Raw genomic sequence first — 26,854 nt, forward strand, 5'->3', positions numbered from 1 at the left:
AGCAAAGGAGTAATCAGGATAAACTGCTTTTATCCAAAGTAATACATAATTTGCAGTTTTGAGCCAGAATATAACGTTTTTAATCTTTTTAATGTAAGTTTTCGTGTTCAAAAGAAAGAATCGTCTAAAATAAGCAATTTGTGTCTAGACTGAAACGTAATTTGATTTTCTGAGCCTGAATAAGAAGTTTTCAGTTTCTTTGATGTAAGGTTTCTTGTTTGTAACAATGAATAAACGAAAATCATTGGTTTTAATCCAAACTGTGACATAAATCGTTTTTTAAAGGCGAAATCAGACGTTTTGCCTCTGTTCAGTGAAAGTATACTGGTTTTAAAGCATAGAATCGTTTGAAATTAACAGTTCTCGACAAGACTATAACGCAAATCTTTAAAGTGATATAAAGAAATAATTTACGTTATAGTTTTGACCAGAACTGTTAATTTCAAACGATTTTATGCCCCCAAACGAGAAAACTTTCAATAAACAGATGCCAAACGTCTTAGTTCGTTTTATAAAAGCGACTTATGTTACAGTTTAAACAAAAACAAATTATTTTCGTTGTTGTTGTGTCAAAATAATTTATTTCGAATCATTCAATGGAGCGAAACGAGTAAACTTTTATAGGACAGATGCGAAATACCATATTACTACATAAATCGTTATTTTAAAGCAAAGTATTAGCTTTTGCACTTGTTCAATTAAAGTTTGCTTACTTCGAAGTATGTAATCGTCCGAAATATTTTTTTTTTGCCAAAACTATAACGTAATTTGTTCTTTTGAGCTTGAATATAGAGTTTTCATTACGTTTTATAGTAGTTTACTCTACTCGAAGCATAGAATCAAACAGAGTAATCCGCTTTTGTTAAAACTGATACATAATTTGCTCTTATTTTCGAGAATAAGACGTTTTGAATATGCTTGATAAAATTTTTCTTGTTTATAGCAAGGAATCGTTTAAAATAAGCTGTATTTGCCTAAACTGATACGTAATTCGATATTTATGCATGGATACGAAGTTTTCAGTTTCTTTGACGTGAAATTTCTTGTTGCAAAAGGTAATACTTTGCTTTAAAACAACGCTTTATATGGTAATATGTGGTTTTGCATCTGCCCCATAAAAGTTCATTAGTTTCGAATCATAAATTCGTTTGAAATAAACAGTGCTGGTCAAAACTATTACGTAAATTATTTCTTTGAGACTAAATTTAAAGTTTTCATTAAATTTTATACAAGTTTACTCTATTCTAAGTAAAGGAGTAATCAGGATAAATTGCTTTTATCTAGAGTAACATATAACTTGCAGTTTTCAGCCAGAATAAGACGTTTTTAATCTTTTTAATGTAAGTTTTCGTGTTCAAAACAAAGGATCGTCTAAAATAAGCAGCTTTTGTCCAGACTGAAACGTAATTCGAATTTCTGTGCCTGAATAAGGGGTTTTCAGTTTCTTTGATGTAAGGTTTCTTGTTTGTAACAATGAATTAACAAAAATAATTGGTTTTTATCCAAACTGTGTCATGAATCAGCTTTAAGACTAGAACGCAAATCTTTTGTTTTGTGCTAAAATAAGACGTTTTTAGTCAGTTGGATATAAATTTTCTTGTTCAAAGCAAAATATTGTCGAAAATCAACCGTTTTTGTCTAAACTGATACAAAATTCGGTGGTTTGTGTCCGAATACAAAGTTTTAGAATAGGGCAAACTTGTATAAAACTTAATGAAAACTTTAAATTTCGTCTCAAAGAAATAATTTACTTAATAGTTTTGACCAGAAATGTTAATTTCAAACGATTTTATGCCCCCAAACGAGAAAACTTTCACTAAACAGATGCCAAACGTCTTAGTTCGTTTTATAAAAACGACATGTTACAGTTTAAACAAAAACAAATTATTTTCGTTGTTGTTGTGTCAAAATAATTTATTTCGAATGATTCAATGGAGCGAAACGAGTAAACTTTTATAGGACAGATGCAAAATGCCATATTACCACATAAATCGTTATTTTAAAGCAAAGTATTAGCTTTTGCACTTGTTCAATTAAAGTTTGCTTACTTCAAAGTATGTAATCGTCCGAAATAATTTTTTTTGTCAAAACTATAACGTAATTTGTTCTTTTGAGCTTGAATATAGAGTTTTCATTACGTTTTATAGTAGTTTACTCTTTTCTAAGCATAGAATCAAACAGAGTAATCCGCTTTTGTTAAAACTGATACATAATTTGCTCTTATTTTCAAGAATAAGACGTTTTCAATATGTTTGATAAAATTTTTCTTGTTTATAGCAAGGAATCGTTTAAAATAAGCTGTATTTGCCTAAACTGATATGTAATTCGATATTTGTGCATGGATACGAAGTTTTCAGTTTCTTTGACGTGAAATTTCTTGTTGCAAAAGGTAATAGTTTGCTTTAAAACAACGCTTTATATGGTAATATGTGGTATTGCATCTGCCCCATAAAAGTTCATTAGATTCGAATCATAAAATCGTTTGAAATAAACAGTGCTGGTCAAAAATATAACGTAAATTATTTCTTTGAGACGAAATTTAAAGTTTTCATTAAGTTTTATATAAGTTTACTCTATTCTAAGTAAAGGAGTAATCAGGATAAATTGCTTTTATCTAGAGTAATATATAATTTGCAGTTTTCAGAACAAAGGATCGTCTAAAGTAAGCAGTTTTTGTCCAGACTGAAACGTAATTCGAATTTCTGTGCCTGAATAAGGGGTTTTCAGTTCTTTAATGTAAGGTTTCTTGTTTGTAACAATGAATTAACGAAAATAATTGGTTTTTATCCAAACTGTGGCATGAATCGTTTTTAAAAGGCGAAATAAGATGTTTTTCCTCTGTTCGGTGAAAGTTTACTCGTTTCAAAGCATAGGACCGTTTGAAATTAACAGCTCTCGTTAAGACTATAACGCAAATCTTTTGTTTTGTGCTAAAATAAGACGTTTTTAGTCAGTTTGATATATGTTTTCTTGTTCAAAGCAAAATATTGTAGAAAATCAACCGTTTTTGTCTAAACTGATACAAAATTCGGTGGTTTGTGTCCGAATACAAAGTTTTCAGATTCTTTAATGTTAGGTTTGCTGCTTCTAACAAAGAATCAACGAACATATTTTGTTTTAATACAAACTGCAATATAAAATGTCTTTATAGGACAAAACATGATGTTTGGCATCTGTTTAATAAAAATTTACTCGTTTGGAAGCATAGAATCATTCCAAATAAGCTATTCTCGTCGAAACTATAATGTAATTAGTATTTTGTGCTAGAATACAGCGTTTTTGTTAGATTTATTAACAATTTTGTCTATTTTAAGCAATGAAACGAATAGGATTAGCTGCTTTTATCCAAAGTGATACATAAATTGCTCTTTTATGCCAAATTAATACGTTTTTAGTCTGTTCGATGTAAGTTTTCTTGTTCAAAGCGAAAGATCGTCTAAAATAAGCCGTTTTTGTTGGAACTGATGAACAATTCAGACTGAGAGTCAACAAAAATAATTTGTTTTAATCCAAACTGATACTTTTTGACCCTATAAGAGTCCTATAAGAGTCCTAGATACGCCGTTCTCGTCAAGTCTATAACGTAATTCGTTTTTTTGTGTCAGAATACGACGTTTTCTGTCTGTTTAATATAAGTTTTTATTAAAAATAATAATAATAACAACAATAATAATATTAATAATAATAAAAATAATAATAATAATAATAATAATAATAATAATAATAATAATAGTGATACTAATAATAATAATAATAAAAATAATAATAGTAATAAAAGTAAGCTTAGTTAGCTAAGCAAAAATGAAGCTTATTTTGTGTTATATGAGCGTTTTCTCATTTCTATGCAAGAAATCATCTGTGATCTGTGTTTTTAGGCAAGAAATTGTCTAAAATTAATAACTCATTTTAAAACTGGTATAAAAACATTTACTATACAAAAGTTAATAATAATAATAATAATAATAATAATAATAATAATAATAATAATAATAATAATAATAATAATAATAATAATAATAATAATAATAATAATAATAATAATCATAGTAATAGTAACAAAAGTAATAATAATAATAATACTTTTAATAAGGAAAAATGAAGCTTATTTTGTGTGTTACATAAGCGTTTTCTCATTTCTATGCAAAAGATCATGTGTGATCTGTGTTTTTAGGCAATCTAAGCCATTTTATAGTTTTTAGGCAAGAAATTGTGTAAAATAAATCACTCATTTTAAAACTGGTATAAAAGCATTTACTATACAAAAGTTATAATCGGTTTTTAATAATAATAATATTAATAATAATAATAATAATAATAGTAATAATAATAATAAAAATAATAGTAATAGTAGTAATAAAAGTAAGCTTAGTTTTCTAAGCAAAAATAAAGCTTATTTTGTGTTATATGAGCGTTTTCTCATTTCTATGCAAGAGATCATCTGTGATCTGTGTTAATAATAATAATAATAATAATAATAATAATAATAATAATAAAAATAATAATAATAGTAATAAAAGTAAGCTTAGTTTTCTAAGCAAAAATGAAGCTTATTTTGTGTGTTATATGTGTGTTTTCTCATTTCTATGCAAGAAATCATCTGTGATCTGTGTTTTTAGGCAAGAAATTGTCTAAAATTAATAATTCATTTTAAAACTGGTATAAAAACATTTACTATACAAAAGTTATAATCGGTTTTTAATAATAATAATATTAATAATAATAATAATAATAATAGTAATAATAATAATAAAAATAATAGTAATAGTAGTAATAAAAGTAATCTTAGTTTTCTAAGCAAAAATAAAGCTTATTTTGTGTTATATGAGCGTTTTCTCATTTCTATGCAAGAGATCATCTGTGATCTGTGTTAATAATAATAATAATAATAATAATAATAATAATAAAAATAATAATAATAGTAATAAAAGTAAGCTTAGTTTTCTAAGCAAAAATGAAGCTTATTTTGTGTGTTATATGAGTGTTTTCTCATTTCTATGCAAGAAATCATCTGTGATCTGTGTTTTTAGGCAAGAAATTGTCTAAAATTAATAATTCATTTTAAAACTGGTATAAAAACATTTACTATACAAAAGTTATAATCGGTTTTTAATAATAATAATATTAATAATAATAATAATAATAGTAATAATAATAATAAAAATAATAGTAATAGTAGTAATAAAAGTAAGCTTAGTTTTCTAAGCAAAAATAAAGCTTATTTTGTGTTATATGAGCGTTTTCTCATTTTTATGCAAGAGATCATCTGTGATCTGTGTTTTTAGGCAAGAAATTGTCTAAAATTAATAACTCATTTTAAAACTGGTATAAAAACATTTACTATACAAAAGTTAATAATAATAATAATAATAATAATAATAATAATAATAATAATAATAATTATAATAATAATAATAATAATTATAATAATAATAATAATAATAATAATAATAATAGTAATAGTAACAAAAGTAATAATAATAATAATACTTTTAATAAAAAAAAATGAAGCTTATTTTGTGTGTTACATAAGCGTTTTCTCATTTCTATGCAAAAGATCATGTGTGATCTGTGTTTTTAGGCAATCTAAGCCATTTTATAGTTTTTAGGCAAGAAATTGTGTAAAATAAATCACTCATTTTAAAACTGGTATAAAAACATTTACTATACAAAAGTTATAATCGGTTTTTAATAATAATAATATTAATAATAATAATAATAATAGTAATAATAATAATAAAAATAATAGTAATAGTAGTAATAAAAGTAAGCTTAGATTTCTAAGCAAAAATAAAGCTTATTTTGTGTTATATGAGCGTTTTCTCATTTCTATGCAAGAGATCATCTGTGATCTGTGTTAATAATAATAATAATAATAATAATAATAATATTAATAATAATAATAATAATAAAAATAATAACAATAATAATAATAATAATAAAAATAATAATAATAGTAATAAAAGTAAGCTTAGTTTTCTAAGCAAAAATGAAGCTTATTTTGTGTGTTACATGAGCGTTTTCTCATTTCTATGCAAAAGATCATGTGTGATCTGTGTTTTTAGGCAATCTAAGCCATTTTATAGTTTTTAATATTTAACAAAAATTTGCTTTAAAATAAAATGTTTGAAAAACTGAAATTAAACTAAATTAATTATGTCTAACACTTTAGTAGAGGAAAAAAGAGAAGACGTAATAGTCACCAAAGTCTTCAGAGTCGTTTTTAATCGTCATATTAATAACAATAACATTAATAATAATAATACTAATAGTACTAAATTTGCTTATATGCAAACGCTTAATTAAGGTAACAGTTTTTTGGTTTCTTGATTATATCTCGAAAACAGTTACTCCTATCAATTTTTATCTTTTTACTAAAATTAAAGCTGATAAAATTTCCTACAAAATAGTTATTTGCATTTTTCATGTAGGACTAACCATAAGCGAGATATAAGTTTGAAAATAATTAATATTTAAAAAAAAAGTGCTTTAACAGAAAATGTCTTGTGATTTAAAATACACTTAATTTATTGGGTCCAATACTTTATTAGAAGAAAAAGGAGGTGACATAAAAGTCACTGACGTCTTCAGAGTCGTTTTTAAATGCTGCACTTTTGTCTTCTTCTCAAACATTGAAAACTGAGTTACATTTTTGTTCAGTAACAGTTACAGTTTTCTTATTGGTTTTTTGCTTATATCTCGAAAACAGTTACTCCTATAAAATTTTATCTTTCTTTCAAAATTAAAGCTGATAAAATTTCCAACAAAATAGTTATTTACATTTTTCTTGTAGGACCAAGCATAAACGAGTTATAGAGTTGGATATAAATAATCTTTAACAAAAATTTGCTTTAAAATAAAATGCTTGAAAAACCGGAATTAAACTAAATTAATTGTGTCTAACACTTTAGTAGAGGAAAAAGGAGAAGACATAAAAGTCACTAAATGTTTCAGAGTCGTCTTTAGTCGTCCTATTAATAACAATAACATTAATAATAATAATACTAATATTACTAAATTTGCTTATATGCAAGCGCTTAATTAAGGTAACAGTTTCTTGCTTATATCTCGAAAACTGTTACTCCTATCAATTTTTATCTTTTTACCAAAATTAAAGCTGATAAAATTTCCTACAAAATAGTTATTTGCATTTTTTATGTAGGACTAACCATAAGCGAGATAGAAGTTTGAAAATAATTAATATTTAAAAAAAAAGTGCTTTAACAGAAAATGTCTTGTGATTTAAAATACACTTAATTTATTGGGTCCAATACTCTATTAGGAGAAAAAGGAGGTGACATAAAAGTCACTGAAGTCTTCAGAGTCGTTTTTAAATGCTGCATTTTCGTCTTCGTCTCAAACATTGAAAACTGAATTACATTTTTGTTCAGTAACTGTAACAGTTTTCACTTTGGTTTTTTGCTTATATCTCGAAAACAATTACTCCTATCAATTTTTATCTTTCTTTCAAAATTAAAGCTGATAAAATTTCCTACAAAATAGTTATTTGCATTTCTTTTGTAAGACCATCCATAAGCGAGTTATAGAGTTGGATATAAATAATCTTTAACAAAAATTTGCTTTAAAATAAAATGTTTGAAAAACCGAAATTAAACTAAATTAATTGGGTCTAACACTTTAGTATAGGAAAAAGGAGAAGACATAAAAGTCACTAAATGTTTCAGAGTCGTCTTTAATCGTCATATTAATAACAATAACATTAATAATAATAATACTAATAGTACTAAATTTGCTTATATGCAAGCGCTTTATTAAGGTAACAGTTTTTTGGTTTCTTGCTTATATCTCGAAAACAGTTACTCCTATCAATTTTTATCTTTTTTTCAAAATTAAAGCTGATAAAATTTTCTACAAAATAGTTATTTCCATTTTTTTGTAGGACCAACCATAAGCGAGTTATAGAGTTGGATATAAATAATCTTTAACAAAAATTTGCTTTAAAATAAAATGTTTGAAAAACCGATATTAAACTAAATTAATTGGGTCTAACACTTTAGTAGAGGAAAAAGGAGAAGACATAAAAATCACCAAAGTCTTCAGAGTTGTTTTTAGTACTAAATTTGCTTATATGCAAGCGCTTAATTAAGGTAACAGTTTTTTGGTTTCTTGCTTATATCTCGAAAACAGTTACACCTATCAATTTTTATCTTATTACTAAAATTAAAGCTGATAAAATTTCCTACAAAATAGTTATTTGCATTTTTCATGTTCGACTAACCATAAGCGAGATATAAGTTTGAAAATAATTAATATTTAAAACAAAATTGCTTTAACAGAAAATGCCTTGTGATTTAAAATACACTTAATTTATTGGGTCCAATACTTTATTAGAAGAAAAAGGAGGTGACATAAAAGTCACTGAAGTCTTCAGAGTCGTTTTTAAATGCAGCATTTTCGTCTTCGTCTCAAACATTGAAAACTGAATTACATTTTTGTTCAGTAACTGTTACAGTTTCCACTTTGATTTTTTGCTTATATCTCGAAATCAGTTACTCCTATAAATTTTTATCTTTCCTTCAAAATTAAAGCCGATAAAATTTCCTACAAAATAGTTATTTGCATTTCTCATGTAGGACTAACCATAAGCGAGATATAAGTTTGAAAATAATTAATATTTAAAAAAAAAGTGCTTTAACAGAAAATGCCTTGTGATTTAAAATACATTTAATTTATTGGGTCCAATACTTTATTAGAAGAAAAAGGAAGTGACATAAAAGTCGCTGAAATCTTCAGAGTCGTTTTTAAATGCTGCATTTTCGTCTTCCTCTCAAACATTGAAAACTGAATTACATTTTTGTTCAGTAACTGTAACAGTTTTTACTTTGGTTTTTTGCTTATATCTCGAAAACAATTACTCCTATCAATTTTTATCTTTCTTTCAAAATTAAAGCTGATAAAATTTCCTACAAAATAGTTATTTGCATTTCTTTTGTAAGACCAACCATAAGCGAGTTATAGAGTTGGATATAAATAATCTTTAACAAAAATTTGCTTTAAAATATAATGTTTGAAAAACCGAAATTAAACTAAATTAATTGAGTCTAACACTTTAGTATAGGAAAAAAGGAGAAGACATAAAAGTCACCAAAGTCTTCAGAGTCGTTTTTAGTCGTCATATTAATAACAATAACATTAATAATAATAATAATGCTGCATTTTCGTCTTTGTCTCAAACATTGAAAACTGAATTACATTTTTGTTCAGTAACAGTTACAGTTTTCTTATTGGTTTTTTGTTTATATCTCGAAAACAGTTACTCCTATCAATTTTTATCTTTCTTTCAAAATTAAAGCTGATAAAATTTCCTACAAAATAGTTATTTGCATTTTTCTTGTAGGACCAACCATAAGCGAGTTATAGAGTTGGATATAAATAATATTTAACAAAAACTTGCTTTAAAATAAAATGTTTGAAAAACTAAAATTAAACTAAATTAATTGTGTCTAACACTTTAGTAGAGGAAAAAGGAGAAGACATAAATGTCACTAAAGGTTTCAGAGTCGTCTTTAGTCGTCATATTAATAACAATAACATTAATAATAATAATACTAATAGTACTAAATTTGCTTACATGCAAACACTTAATTAAGGTAACAGTTCTTTGGTTTCTTGCTTATATCTCGAAAACAGTTACTCCTATCAATTTTTATCTTTTAACTAAAATTAAAGCTGATAAAATTTCCTACAAAATAGTTATTTGCATTTTTCATGTAGGACTAACCATAAGCGAGATATAAGTTTGAAAATAATCAATATTTAAAAAAAAAGTGCTTTAACAGAAAATGTCTTGTGATTTAAAATACACTTAATTTATTGGGTCCAATACTTTATTAGAAGAAAAAGGAGGTGACTTAAAAGTCACTGAAGTCTTCAGAGTCGTTTTTAAATGCTGCATTTTCGTCTTCGTCTCAAACATTGAAAACTGAATTACATTTTTGTTCAGTAACTGTTACAGTTTTCACTTTGGTTTTTTGCTTATATCTCGAAATCAGTTACTCCTATAAATTTTTACCTTTCCTTCAAAATTAAAGCCGATAAAATTTCCTACAAAATAGTTATTTGCATTTTTCTTGTAGGACCAAGCATAAGCGAGTTATAGAAATGGATATAAATAATATTTAACAAAAATTTGCTTTAAAATAAAATATTTGAAAAACTGAAATTAAACTAAATTAATTGTGTCTAACACTTTAGTAGAGGAAAAACGAGAAGACATAAAAGTTACTAAAGGTTTCAGAGTCGTCTTTAATCGTCATATTAATAACAATAACATTAATAATAATAATACTAATAGTACTAAATTTGCTTAAATGCAAGCGCTTTATTAAGGTAACAGTTTTTTGGTTTCTTGCTTATATCTCGAAAACAGTTACTCCTATCAATTTTTATCTTTTTACTAAAATTAAAGCTGATAAAATTTCCTACAAAATAGTTATTTGCATTTCTCATGTAGGACTAACCATAAGCGAGATATAAGTTTGAAAATAATTAATATTTAAAAAAAAAGTGCTTTAACAGAAAATGTTTTGTGATTTAAAATACACTTAATTTATTAGGTCCAATACTTTATTAGAAGAAAAAGGAGGTGACATATAAGTCACTGCAGTCTTCAGAGTCGATTTTAAATGCTGCATTTTCGTCTTCGTCTCAAACATTGAAAACTGATTTACATTTTTGTTCAGTAACAGTTACAGTTTTCTTATTGGTTTTTTGCTTATATCTCGAAAACAGTTACTCCTATCAATTTTTATCTTTCTTTTAAAATTAAAGCTGATAAAATTTCCTACAAAATAGTTATTTGCATTTTTCATGTAAGACTAACCATAAGCGAGATATAAGTTTGAAAATAATCAATATTTAAAAAAAAAGTGCTTTAACAGAAAATGTCTTGTGATTTAAAATACACTTAATTTATTGGGTCCAATACTTTATTAGAAGAAAAAGGAGGTGACTTAAAAGTCACTGAAGTCTTCAGAGTCGTTTTTAAATGCTGCATTTTCGTCTTCCTCTCAAACGTTGAAAACTGAATTACATTTTTGTTCAGTAACTGTTACAGTTTTCACTTTGGTTTTTTGCTTATATTTCGAAATCAGTTACTCCTATAAATTTTTATCTTTCCTTCAAAATTAAAGCCGATAAAATTTCCTACAAAATAGTTATTTGCATTTTTCTTGTAGGACCAAGCATAAGCGAGTTATAGAAATGGATATAAATAATATTTAACAAAAATTTGCTTTAAAATAAAATATTTGAAATACTGAAATTAAACTAAATTAATTGTGTCTAACACTGTAGTAGAGGAAAAAGGAGAAGACATAAAAGTTACTAAAGGTTTCAGAGTCGTCTTTAATCGTCATATTAATAACAATAACATTAATAATAATAATACTAATAGTACTAAATTTGCTTAAATGCAAGCGCTTTATTAAGGTAACAGTTTTTTGGTTTCTTGCTTATATCTCGAAAACAGTTACTCCTATCAATTTTTATCTTTTTACTAAAATTAAAGCTGATAAAATTTCCTACAAAATAGTTATTTGCATTTCTCATGTAGGACTAACCATAAGCGAGATATAAGTTTGAAAATAATTAATATTTAAAAAAAAAGTGCTTTAACAGAAAATGTTTTGTGATTTAAAATACACTTAATTTATTAGGTCCAATACTTTATTAGAAGAAAAAGGAGGTGACTTAAAAGTCACTGAAGTCTTCAGAGTCGTTTTTAAATGCTGCATTTTCGTCTTCGTCTCAAACATTGAAAACTGAATTACATTTTTTCAGTAACAGTTACAGTTTTCTTATTGGTTTTTTGCTTATATCTCGAAAACAGTTACTCCTATCAAATTTTATCTTTTTTCCAAAATTAAAGCTGATAAAATTTCCAACAAAATAGTTATTTACATTTTTCTTGTAGGACCAAGCATAAACGAGTTATAGAGTTGGACATAAATAATATTTAACAAAAATTTGCTTTAAAATAAAATGCTTGAAAAACCGGAATTAAACTAAATTAATTGTGTCTAACACTTTAGTAGAGGAAAAAGGAGAAGACATAAAAGTCACTAAATGTTTCAGAGTCGTCTTTAGTCGTCATATTAATAACAATAACATTAATAATAATAATACTAAAAGTACTAAATTTGCTTATATGCAGACGCTTAATTAAGGTAACAGTTTTTTGGTTTCTTGCTTATATCTCGAAAACAGTTACTCTTATCAATTTTTATCTTTTTTTTCAAAATTAAAGCTGATAAAATTTCCTACAAAATAGTTATTTGCATTTTTTTGTAGGACCAACTATAAGCGAGTTATAAAGTTGGATATAAATAATCTTTAACAAAAATTTGCTTTAAAATAAAATGTTTGAAAAACTAAAATTAAACCAAATTAATTATGTCTAACACTTTAGTAGAGGAAAAAGGAGAAGACATATAGGTCACTAAAGTCTTCAGAGTCGTTTTTAGTCGTCATATTAATAACAATAACATTAATAATAATAATACTAATAGTACTAAATTTGCTTATATGCAAGCGCTTAATTAAGGTAACAGTTTTTTGGTTTCTAGCTTATATCTCGAAAACAGTTACTCCTATCAATTTTTATCTTTCTTTCAAAATTAAAGCTGATAAAATTTCCTACAAAATAGTTATTTGCATTTTTCATGTACGACTAACCATAAGCGAGATATAAGTTTGAAAATAATTAATATTTAAAACAAAAATGCTTCAACAGAAAATGCCTTGTGATTTAAAATACACTTAATTTATTGGGTCCAATTCTTTATTAGAAAAAAAAGGAGGTGACATAAAAGTCACTGAAGTCTTCAGAGTCGTTTTTAAATGCTGCATTTTCGTCTTCGTCTCAAACATTGAAAACTGAATTACATTTTTGTTCAGTAACAGTTACAGTTTTCTTATTGGTTTTTTGCTTATATCTCGAAAACAGTTACACATATCAAATTTTATCTTTCTTTCAAAATTAAAGCTGATAAAATTTCCTACAAAATAGTTATTTGCATTTTTCATGTACGACTAACCATAAGCGAGATATAAGTTTGAAAATAATTAATATTTAAAACAAAAATGCTTTAACAGAAAATGCCTTGTGATTTAAAATACACTTAATTTATTGGGTCCAATTCTTTATTAGAAGAAAAAGGAGGTGACATAAAAGTCACTGAAGTCTTCAGAGTCGTTTTTAAATGCTGCATTTTCGTCTTCGTCTCAAACATTGAAAACTGAATTACATTTTTGTTCAGAAACAGTTACAGTTTTCTTATTGGTTTTTTGCTTATATCTCGAAAACAGTTACACATATCAAATTTTATCTTTCTTTCAAAATTAAAGCTGATAAAATTTCCAACAAAGTAATTATTTATTTTTCTTGTAGGACCAACCACAAGCGAGTTATAGAGTTGGATATAAATAATCTTTAACAAAAATTTGCTTTAAAATATAATGTTTGAAAAACCGAAATTAAACTAAATTAATTGAGTCTAACACTTTAGTATAGGAAAAAGGAGAAGACATAAAAGTCACCAAAGTCTTCAGAGTCGTTTTTAGTCGTCATATTAATAACAATAACATTAATAATAATAATAATGCTGCATTTTCGTCTTCGTCTCAAACATTGAAAACTGAATTACATTTTTGTTCAGTAACAGTTACAGTTTTCTTATTGGTTTTTTGCTTATATCTCGAAAACAGTTACTCCTATCAATTTTTATCTTTCTTTCAAAATTAAAGCTGATAAAATTTCCTACAAAATAGTTATTTGCATTTTTCTTGTAGGACCAACCATAAGCGAGTTATAGAGTTGGATATAAATAATATTTAACAAAAACTTGCTTTAAAATAAAATGTTTGAAAAACTAAAATTAAACTAAATTAATTGTGTCTAACACTTTAGTAGAGGAAAAAGGAGAAGACATAAATGTCACTAAAGGTTTCAGAGTCGTCTTTAGTCGTCATATTAATAACAATAACATTAATAATAATAATACTAATAGTACTAAATTTGCTTACATGCAAACACTTAATTAAGGTAACAGTTCTTTGGTTTCTTGCTTATATCTCGAAAACAGTTACTCCTATCAATTTTTATCTTTTAACTAAAATTAAAGCTGATAAAATTTCCTACAAAATAGTTATTTGCATTTTTCATGTAGGACTAACCATAAGCGAGTTATAAGTTTGAAAATAATCAATATTTAAAAAAAAGTGCTTTAACAGAAAATGTCTTGTGATTTAAGATACACTTAATTTATTGGGTCCAATACTTTATTAGAAGAAAAAGGAGGTGACTTAAAAGTCACTGAAGTCTTCAGAGTCGTTTTTAAATGCTGCATTTTCGTCTTCGTCTCAAACATTGCAAACTGAATTACATTTTTGTTCAGTAACTGTTACAGTTTTCACTTTGGTTTTTTGCTTATATCTCGAAATCAGTTACTCCTATAAATTTTTATCTTTCCTTCAAAATTAAAGCCGATAAAATTTCCTACAAAATAGTTATTTGCATTTTTCTTGTAGGACCAAGCATAAGCGAGTTATAGAAATAGATATAAATAATATTTAACAAAAATTTGCTTTAAAATAAAATATTTGAAATACTGAAATTAAACTAAATTAATTGTGTCTAACACTTTAGTAGAGGAAAAAGGAGAAGACATAAATGTCACTAAAGGTTTCAGAGTCGTCTTTAGTCGTCATATTAATAACAATAACATTAATAATAATAATACTAATAGTACTAAATTTGCTTATATGCAAGCGCTTAATTAAGGTAACAGTTTTTTGGTTTCTTGCTTATATCTCGAAAACAGTTACTTATATTAATTTTTATCTTTTTACTAAAATTAAAGCTGATAAAATTTCCTACAAAATAGTAATTTGCATTTTTCATGTAGGACTAACCATAAGCGAGATATAAGTTTGAAAATAATTAATATTTAAAAAAAAGTGCTTTAACAGAAAATGTCTTGTGATTTAAAATACACTTAATTTATTGGGTCCAATACTTTATTAGAAGAAAAAGGAGGTGACATAAAAGTCGCTGAAGTCTTCAGAGTCGTTTTTAAATGCTGCATTTTCGTCTTCGTCCCAAACATTGAAAACTGAATTACATTTTTGTTCAGTAACTGTAACAATTTTCACTTTGGTTTTTTGCTTATATCTCGAAAACAATTACTCCTGTCAATTTTTATTTTTTTTTCAAAATTAAAGCTGATAAAATTTCCAACAAAATAGTTATTTGCATTTCTTTTGTAAGACCAACCATAAGCGAGTTATAGAGTTGGATATAAATAATCTTTAACAAAAATTTGCTTTAAAATAAAATGTTTGAAAAACTAAAATTAAACTAAATTAATTGTGTCTAACACTTTAGTAGAGGAAAAAGGAGAAGACATAAATGTCACTAAAGGTTTCAGAGTCGTCTTTAGTCGTCATATTAATAACAATAACATTAATAATAATAATACTAATAGTACTAAATTTGCTTACATGCAAACACTTAATTAAGGTAACAGTTCTTTGGTTTCTTGCTTATATCTCGAAAACAGTTACTCCTATCAATTTTTATCTTTTAACTAAAATTAAAGCTGATAAAATTTCCTACAAAATAGTAATTTGCATTTTTCATGTAGGACTAACCATAAGCGAGATATAAGTTTGAAAATAATTAATATTTAAAAAAAAGTGCTTTAACAGAAAATGTCTTGTGATTTAAAATACACTTAATTTATTGGGTCCAATACTTTATTAGAAGAAAAAGGAGGTGACATAAAAGTCGCTGAAGTCTTCAGAGTCGTTTTTAAATGCTGCATTTTCGTCTTCGTCCCAAACATTGAAAACTGAATTACATTTTTGTTCAGTAACTGTTACAGTTTTCACTTTGGTTTTTTGCTTATATCTCGAAATCAGTTACTCCTATAAATTTTTATCTTTCCTTCAAAATTAAAGCCGATAAAATTTCCTACAAAATAGTTATTTGCATTTTTCTTGTAAGACCAACCATAAGCGAGTTATAGAGTTGGATATAAATAATCTTTAACAAAAATTTGCTTTAAAATAAAATGTTTGAAAAACTAAAATTAAACTAAATTAATTGTGTCTAACACTTTAGTAGAGGAAAAAGGAGAAGACATAAATGTCACTAAAGGTTTCAGAGTCGTCTTTAGTCGTCATATTAATAACAATAACATTAATAATAATAATACTAATAGTACTAAATTTGCTTACATGCAAACACTTAATTAAGGTAACAGTTCTTTGGTTTCTTGCTTATATCTCGAAAACAGTTACTCCTATCAATTTTTATCTTTTAACTAAAATTAAAGCTGATAAAATTTCCTACAAAATAGTAATTTGCATTTTTCATGTAGGACTAACCATAAGCGAGATATAAGTTTGAAAATAATTAATATTTAAAAAAAAGTGCTTTAACAGAAAATGTCTTGTGATTTAAAATACACTTAATTTATTGGGTCCAATACTTTATTAGAAGAAAAAGGAGGTGACATAAAAGTCGCTGAAGTCTTCAGAGTCGTTTTTAAATGCTGCATTTTCGTCTTCGTCCCAAACATTGAAAACTGAATTACATTTTTGTTCAGTAACTGTTACAGTTTTCACTTTGGTTTTTTGCTTATATCTCGAAATCAGTTACTCCTATAAATTTTTATCTTTCCTTCAAAATTAAAGCCGATAAAATTTCCTACAAAATAGTTATTTGCATTTTTCTTGTAGGACCAAGCATAAGCGAGTTATAGAAATAGATATAAATAATATTTAACAAAAATTTGCTTTAAAATAAAATATTTGAAATACTGAAATTAAACTAAATTAATTGTGTCTAACACTTTAGTAGAGGAAAAAGGAGAAGACATAAATGTCACTAAAGGTTTCAGAGTCGTCTTTAGTCGTCATATTAATAACAATAACATTAATAATAATAATACTAATAGTACTAAATTTGCTTATATGCAAGCGCTTAATTAAGGTAACAGTTTTTTGGTTTCTTGCTTATATCTCGAAAACAGTTACTTATATTAATTTTTATCTTTTTACTAAAATTAAAGCTGATAAAATTTCCTACAAAATAGTAATTTGCATTTTTCATGTAGGACTAACCATAAGCGAGATATAAGTTTGAAAATAATTAATATTTAAAAAAAAGTGCTTTAACAGAAAATGTCTTGTGATTTAAAATACACTTAATTTATTGGGTCCAATACTTTATTAGAAGAAAAAGGAGGTGACATAAAAGTCGCTGAAGTCTTCAGAGTCGTTTTTAAATGCTGCATTTTCGTCTTCGTCCCAAACATTGAAAACTGAATTACATTTTTGTTCAGTAACTGTAACAATTTTCACTTTGGTTTTTTGCTTATATCTCGAAAACAATTACTCCTGTCAATTTTTATTTTTTTTTCAAAATTAAAGCTGATAAAATTTCCAACAAAATAGTTATTTGCATTTCTTTTGTAAGACCAACCATAAGCGAGTTATAGAGTTGGATATAAATAATCTTTAACAAAAATTTGCTTTAAAATAAAATGTTTGAAAAACTAAAATTAAACTAAATTAATTGTGTCTAACACTTTAGTAGAAGAAAAAGGAGAAGACATAAATGTCACTAAAGGTTTCAGAGTCGTCTTTAGTCGTCATATTAATAACAATAACATTAATAATAATAATACTAATAGTACTAAATTTGCTTACATGCAAACACTTAATTAAGGTAACAGTTCTTTGGTTTCTTGCTTATATCTCGAAAACAGTTACTCCTATCAATTTTTATCTTTTAACTAAAATTAAAGCTGATAAAATTTCCTACAAAATAGTAATTTACATTTTTCATGTAGGACTAACCATAAGCGAGATATAAGTTTGAAAATAATTAATATTTAAAAAAAAGTGCTTTAACAGAAAATGTCTTGTGATTTAAAATACACTTAATTTATTGGGTCCAATACTTTATTAGAAGAAAAAGGAGGTGACATAAAAGTCGCTGAAGTCTTCAGAGTCGTTTTTAAATGCTGCATTTTCGTCTTCGTCCCAAACATTGAAAACTGAATTACATTTTTGTTCAGTAACTGTTACAGTTTTCACTTTGGTTTTTTGCTTATATCTCGAAATCAGTTACTCCTATAAATTTTTATCTTTCCTTCAAAATTAAAGCCGATAAAATTTCCTACAAAATAGTTATTTGCATTTTTCTTGTAGGACCAAGCATAAGCGAGTTATAGAAATAGATATAAATAATATTTAACAAAAATTTGCTTTAAAATAAAATATTTGAAATACTGAAATTAAACTAAATTAATTGTGTCTAACACTTTAGTAGAGGAAAAAGGAGAAGACATAAATGTCACTAAAGGTTTCAGAGTCGTCTTTAGTCGTCATATTAATAACAATAACATTAATAATAATAATACTAATAGTACTAAATTTGCTTATATGCAAGCGCTTAATTAAGGTAACAGTTTTTTGGTTTCTTGCTTATATCTCGAAAACAGTTACTTATATTAATTTTTATCTTTTTACTAAAATTAAAGCTGATAAAATTTCCTACAAAATAGTAATTTGCATTTTTCATGTAGGACTAACCATAAGCGAGATATAAGTTTGAAAATAATTAATATTTAAAAAAAAGTGCTTTAACAGAAAATGTCTTGTGATTTAAAATACACTTAATTTATTGGGTCCAATACTTTATTAGAAGAAAAAGGAGGTGACATAAAAGTCGCTGAAGTCTTCAGAGTCGTTTTTAAATGCTGCATTTTCGTCTTCGTCCCAAACATTGAAAACTGAATTACATTTTTGTTCAGTAACTGTAACAATTTTCACTTTGGTTTTTTGCTTATATCTCGAAAACAATTACTCCTGTCAATTTTTATTTTTTTTTCAAAATTAAAGCTGATAAAATTTCCAACAAAATAGTTATTTGCATTTCTTTTGTAAGACCAACCATAAGCGAGTTATAGAGTTGGATATAAATAATCTTTAACAAAAATTTGCTTTAAAATAAAATGTTTAAAAAACTGAAATTAAACTAAATTAATTGTGTCTAACACTTTAGTAGAGGAAAAAGAAGGAGACATAAAAGTCAATAAAGTCTTATAGTTGTCTTTAGTCGTCATATTAATAACAATAACATAAATAATAATAATACTAAAAGTACTAAATTTGCTTATATGCAAACGCTTAATTAAGGTAACAGTTTTTGGGTTTCTTGCTTATATCTCGAAAACGGTTACTCCAATCAATTTTTATCTTTTTAATAAAATTAAAGCTGATAAAATTTCCTACAAAATAGTAGTTTGCATTTTTCATGTAGGACTAACCATAAGCGAGATATAAGTTTGAAAATAATTAATATTTAAAAAAAAGTGCTTTAACAGAAAATGCCTTGTGATTTAAAATACACTTAATTTAGTTGGCAAGCGCTTAATTAAGGTAACAGTTTTTTGGTTTCTTGCTTATATCTCGAAAACAGTTACTCCTATCAATTTTTATCTTTTTACTAAAATTAAAGCTGATAAAATTTTCTACAAAATAGTTATTTGCATTTTTCATGTAGGACTAACCATAAGCGAGATATAAGTTTGAAAATAATTAAAATTAAAAAAAAGTGCTTCAACAGAAAATGTCTTGTGATTTAAAATACACTTAATTTATTGGGTCCAATACTTAATTAGAAGAAAAATGAGGTGACAGTAAATGCTGCATTTTTGTCTTCCTCTCAAACATTGAAAACTGAATTACATTTTTGTTCAGTAACTGTTACAGTTTTCACTTTGGTTTTTGCTTATATCTCGAAAACAGTTACTCCTATCAATTTTTATCTTTCATTCAAAATTAAAGCTGATAAAATTTCCTACAAAATAGTTGTTTGCATTTTTCTTGTAGGACCAACCATAAGCGAGTTATAGAGTTGGATATAATTAAAATTTAACAAAAATTTACTTTAAAATAAAATGTTTGAAAAACTGAAATTAAACTAAAATAAATTAACACTTTAGTAGAGGAAAAAGGAGATGACACAAAAGTCACTGAAGTTTTTAAAGTCGTTTTTAAATGCTGCATTTTCGTCTTCGACGACAGTTACTGAACAAAAATGTAATTCAGTTTTCAATGTTTGAGACGAAGACGAAAATGCAGCATTTACTGTCACCTCCTTTTTCTTCTAATTACCCAATAAATTAAGTGTATTTTAAATCACAAGACATTTTTTGTTAAAACACATTTTTTTTTAATTATTAATTATTTTCAAACTTATATCTCGCTTATGGTTAGTTCTACATGAAAAATGCAAATAATTATTTTGTAGAAAATTTTATCACCTTTAATTTTGGTGAAAAGGTAAAAATTGATAGGAGTATCTGTTTTCGAGATATAAGCAAAAAACAAAAAAACTGTTATCTTAATTACGCGCTTGCATATATGCAAATTTAGTACTACTAGTATTGTTATTATAAATGTTATTGTTATTAATATGACGACTAAAGACAACTCTAAGACTTTAGTGACTTTTATGTCTTCTCTTTTTTCCTCTACTAAAGTGTTAGACACAATTAATTTAGTTTAATTTCAGTTTTTCAAACATTTTATTTTAAAGCAAATTTTTGTTGAATATTAAAAACTATAAAATGGCTTAGATTGCCTAAAAACACAGATCACACATGATCTTTTGCATAGAAATGAGAAAACGCTCATGTAACACACAAAATAAGATTCATTTTTCCTTATTAAAAGTATTATTGTAAATGAAACTCGGAATTCACCCAAAAACTAATTTATTAGTAAATTAGATCCAACAACGACATTGACACTTCCACCGTGTCCTTCCAACTAACTAGGCGTTGCCCGTACGCGCCTCACGCGTCATCATTTCCCGCCAATTTCACCAGCAGCGCCCCCTTCACTTAACAGTCGGCCACGCTTCCGTGTTCCACGTCCTCGGGGAACCACCGGTGTTTCTAAAACAAGTAATTAACCAGTACCATGTATCCGAGCCGTAGTATCATCTACAGCCCGAGTCCCACTTAAGAACTATTTATAAACAACCTGAAAATAATCATAATCGTGTTTCTCACGTTGAGAATGAATCTGAAAATAATTATCATCGCTTTTCTCACGTTGAGAATTAATTAAGAACAACAACAATAAGAACACCAACAACAACAATAAGAACACCAACACCAACAAGATCAGTAACCTCAACAATAAGTAGAAGAACAATAACAAGAACAAGAACAAGAACAACAATAACAAATCATTAACTCATGAGTTTCAACGTAAAGCGCTTAAAAACAACATTTGGGCCCAAAATCGTGAGTTCACGTTGAACTTCACTCAGCTTCACAGCGAACTCAGTCATTCGTCACTGACATCGTCCATTGTTTCGTCTCCACTCGTCGTGGCGACAACGTAATGTCTCAATTTGTCCACTGAATGGACACCCTCATATCGTTTTTGGGAACGCGTCGCCCCCGGCATGTCCGTCACGACATACCTATCGTAGTCGAGCACTTTCTGAATTCGGTACGGTCCCGAATATTTAGGTAACAGCTTCCGACTTTTGCCCTCGTTTGAAGCTCGCGTGGTGCGTACCAACACGAGATCACCTGCATTAAATCTCTTTGGGGCACAGCGTCGCTTGTCATAACGCTCTTTTTGCTTCTGCTGTTCCTTTTCGACACGCTGAGCAACGTCTGCTCGTGTCCGTGGCAAATCACCATCATGAACACCCTCTGTCACCACGTTGGTGAGGATTGAGTCATTAGCATGTCGAGGTGTATACCCCAACAACAATTCGTATGGACTTTTGCCCGTAGTCGAATTCGGCGTAGAATTAATACCCCAACTAATTCTACTCACAAAGTCATCCCATTTCTCTTCTTCTCTCGAGCTAGCAGCAAGCTGAGATAAAATCGTACGATTTAATCGCTCCACCTGGCCATTAGCCCGTGGTGTGGCAGTCGCGGTTAGTACTAATTTAACGTTTAAATCGGTACAATGTGTCTTAAACTTTTTGCTAGAAAAACAAGCCCCACGATCGGCTATTATACGTTTAGGTACACCAAACATTCCTGTAAGAGAAGCTAAAAATGATAAAACAGGGCCCACCTTAGTATTAGGCACGGCCCTGAGAAAGACAAATTTAGTAAATGCATCGATAATAGCTAAAAGATAAGAATTATGTGATTTGCTCTTTACAAATGGTCCCAAATGATCCATGTGCAATGTGTCAAATGGTTGCGAATTCTTAGGTATGGGATTCAAAAATCCTGGCTGCTTTCCTCCGGCTTCCTTATTGTAGAGACACTCCAAGCAGCTAGAAATATATTTATGAACATACCTCCGCATTGAAGGAAACCAATAAGATTTCGACACAGATGCCAAAGTTTTCTCATTCGATAAATGGCCAATTCCATCGTGGTGTGCTAATAAAATCTGGCGTCTTACCGCTTTTGGTACGACCCATTTTAATCCTGACTCAGTCTGTTTGAATACTCGACCATCTTTTAGTTTATACTCTTTGTGAATGGCACGCTCTTCAGCGTTCGTCGGTGATTTTTCCAATATTTCCTTCAACAATGCGCATCTCGCATCCTTCATTTGAACAGCTAAAATCCAATCATCATCGTTAACATTAATATGCAAGACTTCCACTGAAGGCTCCGAAGGATCTAATACCGGATTTCTACTCAAAGCGTCAACGTGACTCATTTTACTGCCAGGTCTGTATTCTACAGTAAAGTCGAACTCAGAAGTCAACAACCACCATCTCCCAATTCGTGGAATCAAATCTCTCTTGGTAAGGGTTGTTCGTAAAGCATTACAGTCTGTGATCACTTTGAATTGAAGCCCCAACAAGTATACTCGATAATGTTTGAGAGAACAGACCACCGCTAGCGTTTCTAGCTCGTACGAGTGGTACCTTTGTTCCTCTTTGGTCGTCTGTCGGCTGAAAAACATAACTGGACGCAAAGATCCATTACCTTGTCGTTGCAACAGAATGCCACCAATTCCAACTTTAGAAACGTCAGTGTGTAACTCCGTTTCAGCTTCCGCGTCATAAATTGCAAGAACTGGTCTGCTCGTCAAGATGTCTTTTAAAGTCTGAAAAGCCCGCTCTTGTGCTTCTTCCCAAACAAGTGTACTGCCTTTCTTTAGGAGACTCGTCAAACTGTTTGCTAAGAATTGCCTAAGTTTGTGTACGTCTGTTGGTTTTTGAAAAGCTGTCACCGCTTTGATTTTTGTCTCGTCTGGCTTAATGCCTTCCGCACTGATCTCATGCCCTAAATACTCTATTTGATTTCCAAAGAAGCAACATTTACTTAGCTTTAGAGTCAATCCGAACTGTAGAAGCAATTGAAACACCGTTCTTAAATTGTTAACACCTGTTTCAAAGTCTTTGGAAGGTATCAGAAGATCAGCTATGTAACAAAAAGCGGTTTGAAACCGTAATGGATCCAACATCTTATTCATAGCCCGCTGAAAAACTGCCGGAGCGTTGGCTAGACCAAAAGGCATACGGACAAACTCGTAATGCCCATCAGGCGTAACAAATGCTGTCTTTGGAATCGATTCGGTGGCCATTGGGATCTGATAGTACCCACTCGCGAGATCTAGTGTGGTGAAAAACTTTGCACCGTTTAGTTTATCCAAATGTTCGTCTACTCGTGGTAACGGAAAGCGATCTTTGATTGTTTTCGAATTTAATTGCCGATAGTCAACACACATACGGTGTTGCCCATCTTTCTTCCGCACCAACAGTATGGGACTCGAATATGGCGAGTCTGATTCTCGTATGACTCCGCTACCTAACAAGTCATTTACTATATCTCGAACAATTCTTCTTTCGTGATGCGATAACCGATAAGGACGATAAACTACAGGTTTATCATCAGTCAAAGTTAGCTTCATTTCTGCCGCAGTTGTGGCACCTATTTCCGCTACATTTCGTGCAAAACAATCTCGAAATTCGTTAACGAGTTGTAACAATTGCTCGAACTGAGCCGGGTCTAGATTCTTATTGACTTGTGTAAGAAGTTCCCACCGTTGAAAACTCTTTACCTCAACCTTCCCCAGAGAAAACACACTCACCGTCGTAGCTGTCCTTTCCTGCTCGCAAGGCTCAGCTCTCGCAACGATTTGCGCCTTTCGATAGACCAGATCTTGGTGCGATAGATTGCGAACGGTCACTAGGCCTCCATCAGATGTGACACACCGATGAACAACGTGTTCGAACCCTGGTCTCGGACGTTGACACCCTTCAACGTAATAAGCTCCTTTCCACCCATCGTCTTTTGCCTTGATTCGTATGCAACCAATGGATTGAGGAGGGATCACTGTTTCCTCTTCCGCCCAAAGTGCAACTTTTCGTGTCGGAAGTTGGCCTAGAAATGCTTGGATCGATTCGTTGTTTCCGTCAACTACTCTCACAGCTTCCTCATTTGCTATAATCGTATTAGCACCCGCATTCAGGAAGGTCTGTCCCACTATGACAGGCACACGTTGTGCACTGTCTTCGACGATCAAAGCTTTTACGTTTGCCTTGACAAGATCCACTTCTAGCTCTACTTCGACTTCCCCATGCACTTTGGTGATTCCCTGGCCATAACCACGAATCAAATGTAAACTTGGCTGCCACATCAGTCCCAATTCTCTAGCAACACTTTGCTTGACAAGGACCGGTTCAGCTCCTGAGTCAATGTAAGCTCGCGTCGGCTTACCATTGACCTTAATGTCTATGTAATAATTCTTATTATTACTTGCGTCAGCTACACTTGTCGTTAGTGCCTGCTTAGACATGTTTTCTTTTACTAAGTTACCACGTCGGCACTCAGCATCCACATGTCCAATGCGACCACATTTCTTGCACTCAATTCTTGGTTTCGGGCACTTTGTCGCAACATGTCCTCGATTACGACAATTGTAACACCGAACTGACGAATACAGTTTTTGTGCTTCGACTCGACTTGGAAGGAACCTCCTCCTTTCCCGAGGCGCCTGCTTTGCGAGCGTATCCCGCTTGTCACCTTCGGATCTCAGAGTCGACAAATACTCAGCGTACAAGCTTTCGGGTGTAACGTAACGCCCTGCTCTAGCCCCATTTCTGAGAGTCACGTCAGTGATTCCATCAATAAGACAGGAGACTGCATTCGTTCCTGTTATGTCACAAGCCGTCTTCCTTCACCCTATTCACTAGCTTACGAAGTGTGGAAGCATAATCGTGGTGATCGGGGAAGGTGGCTTGTAACAAACGTTTCCATTCATCCCAGCTTCGGTCGTATGCTGAGGGATCGAGATTGTCGTACCACTCCTTGGCCAACCCCTTGAGTCGACTTATCATGCCGTAAATCGTTGTACGTTCGTCCCAACCGTTCACGAGAGCCAACTGGTCAATTTTATGCAACCACTTAGTGGTACTAAAATTGGGGTTTCCTGAAGCGAATTCAGGAATCAGGTCACTTTTAATGCCAACTTGTCCTGATGTGTGCTCAAAATTGCGGTTTAGCAAACGTCGATTCAAGTTTTCCACGAGTTGCTCAAGTCTCGCGATTCTAGCGGACTCGGCCGAAACTGGGGGTGAATTTACTGTACTGGAGACCCCAGGCGCGGACCTTTTCGGCCGTGGCTCATCGTCACTTGAGTCCGAGTCGTCCGAGTCCACATTTCCTCGGTACCTGTGACGCCCCATTGCGAAAATCTCACCAGAAAACTTTTCGCGCCTTTTGAGCCACACCCAAACGAAAATTGACAGCGTGTGGTTGCGTAACTCCTAGAACTCGTCAGAAATCAGAAAAACCAGATAAATTCGGCTAGCACCCGATTGATTTGTTCGATTTCAAGTCGTAAAACACAATTTTGTTACGAATGAAACGGTACAGATTCCCAAAACTTCAATTTTTGGCCCTTGCCTTGGCGACCCACAAATTCCTCACAAAATCACCACAATTCACCACTCTCTATCGGAAACGATTATTTGAGCAACATCCCACCGCTGCTCTGTAAATGAAACTCGGAATTCACCCAAAAACTAATTTATTAGTAAATTAGATCCAACAACGACATTGACACTTCCACCGTGTCCTTCCAACTAACTAGGCGTTGCCCGTACGCGCCTCACGCGTCATCATTTCCCGCCAATTTCACCAGCAGCGCCCCCTTCACTTAACATTATTATTATTATTACTTTTGTTACTATTACTATTATTATTATTATTATTGTTAATATTATTATTATAATTATTATTATTATTATTATTATTATTATTATTATTATTATTATTATTATTATTATTATTATTATTAACTTTTGAATAGTAAATGTTTTTATACCAGTTTTAAAATGGGTTATTAATTTTAGACAATTTCTTCCCAAAAAACACAGATCACAGATGATTTCTTGCATAGAAATGAGAAAACACTCATATAACACACAAAATAAGCTTCATTTTTGCTTAGAAAACTAAGCTTACTTTTATTACAATTATTATTATTTTTATTATAATTATTATTATTGTTATTATTTTTATTATTATTATTATTATTATTATTATTATTATTATTATTATTATTATTATTATTATTATCATTATTATTATTATTATTATTAAAAACTTATATTAAACAGACAGAAAACGTCGTATTCTGACACAAAAAAACGAATTACGTTATAGACTTGACGAGAACGGCGTATCTCGGACTCTTGTAGGACTCTTATAGGGTCAAAAAGTATCAGTTTAAATTAAAACAAATTATTTTTGTTGACTCTCAGTCTGAATTGTTCATCAGTTCAAACAAAAACGGCTTATTTTAGACGATCTTT

The 26,854-nt window shown here is 29.3% G+C and overlaps 1 protein-coding gene across 4 annotated transcripts in view; it reads right to left on the reverse strand.

Moving 5' to 3' along the window:
* Positions 1-25,231, reverse strand: part of LOC103312144 (retrovirus-related Pol polyprotein from transposon 297) — a 119,799-nt gene extending 94,568 nt beyond the window's left edge. Inside the window, exons 1-2 of one of the 4 annotated variants that reach the window (XM_064356684.1) lie at positions 23,967-25,224; positions 21,082-23,912 (exon numbers count right to left, since the gene is read on the reverse strand). In XM_064356684.1, the coding sequence (XP_064212754.1) occupies positions 21,391-23,912; positions 23,967-24,834 (3,390 nt within the window). In that variant the 5' untranslated portion in view covers positions 24,835-25,224 and the 3' untranslated portion in view covers positions 21,082-21,390. Of the gene's footprint in view, positions 1-21,081 lie in introns of those variants that run through there. The other 3 variants (XM_064356683.1, XM_064356685.1, XM_064356682.1) reach the window with 3 other exon arrangements.
* Between the last annotated feature and the right edge of the window lie 1,623 nt (positions 25,232-26,854).

Source organism: Tribolium castaneum, chromosome 5, assembly GCF_031307605.1.
Source record: "Tribolium castaneum strain GA2 chromosome 5, icTriCast1.1, whole genome shotgun sequence".
NCBI classification, from domain to species: domain Eukaryota; kingdom Metazoa; phylum Arthropoda; class Insecta; order Coleoptera; family Tenebrionidae; genus Tribolium; species Tribolium castaneum.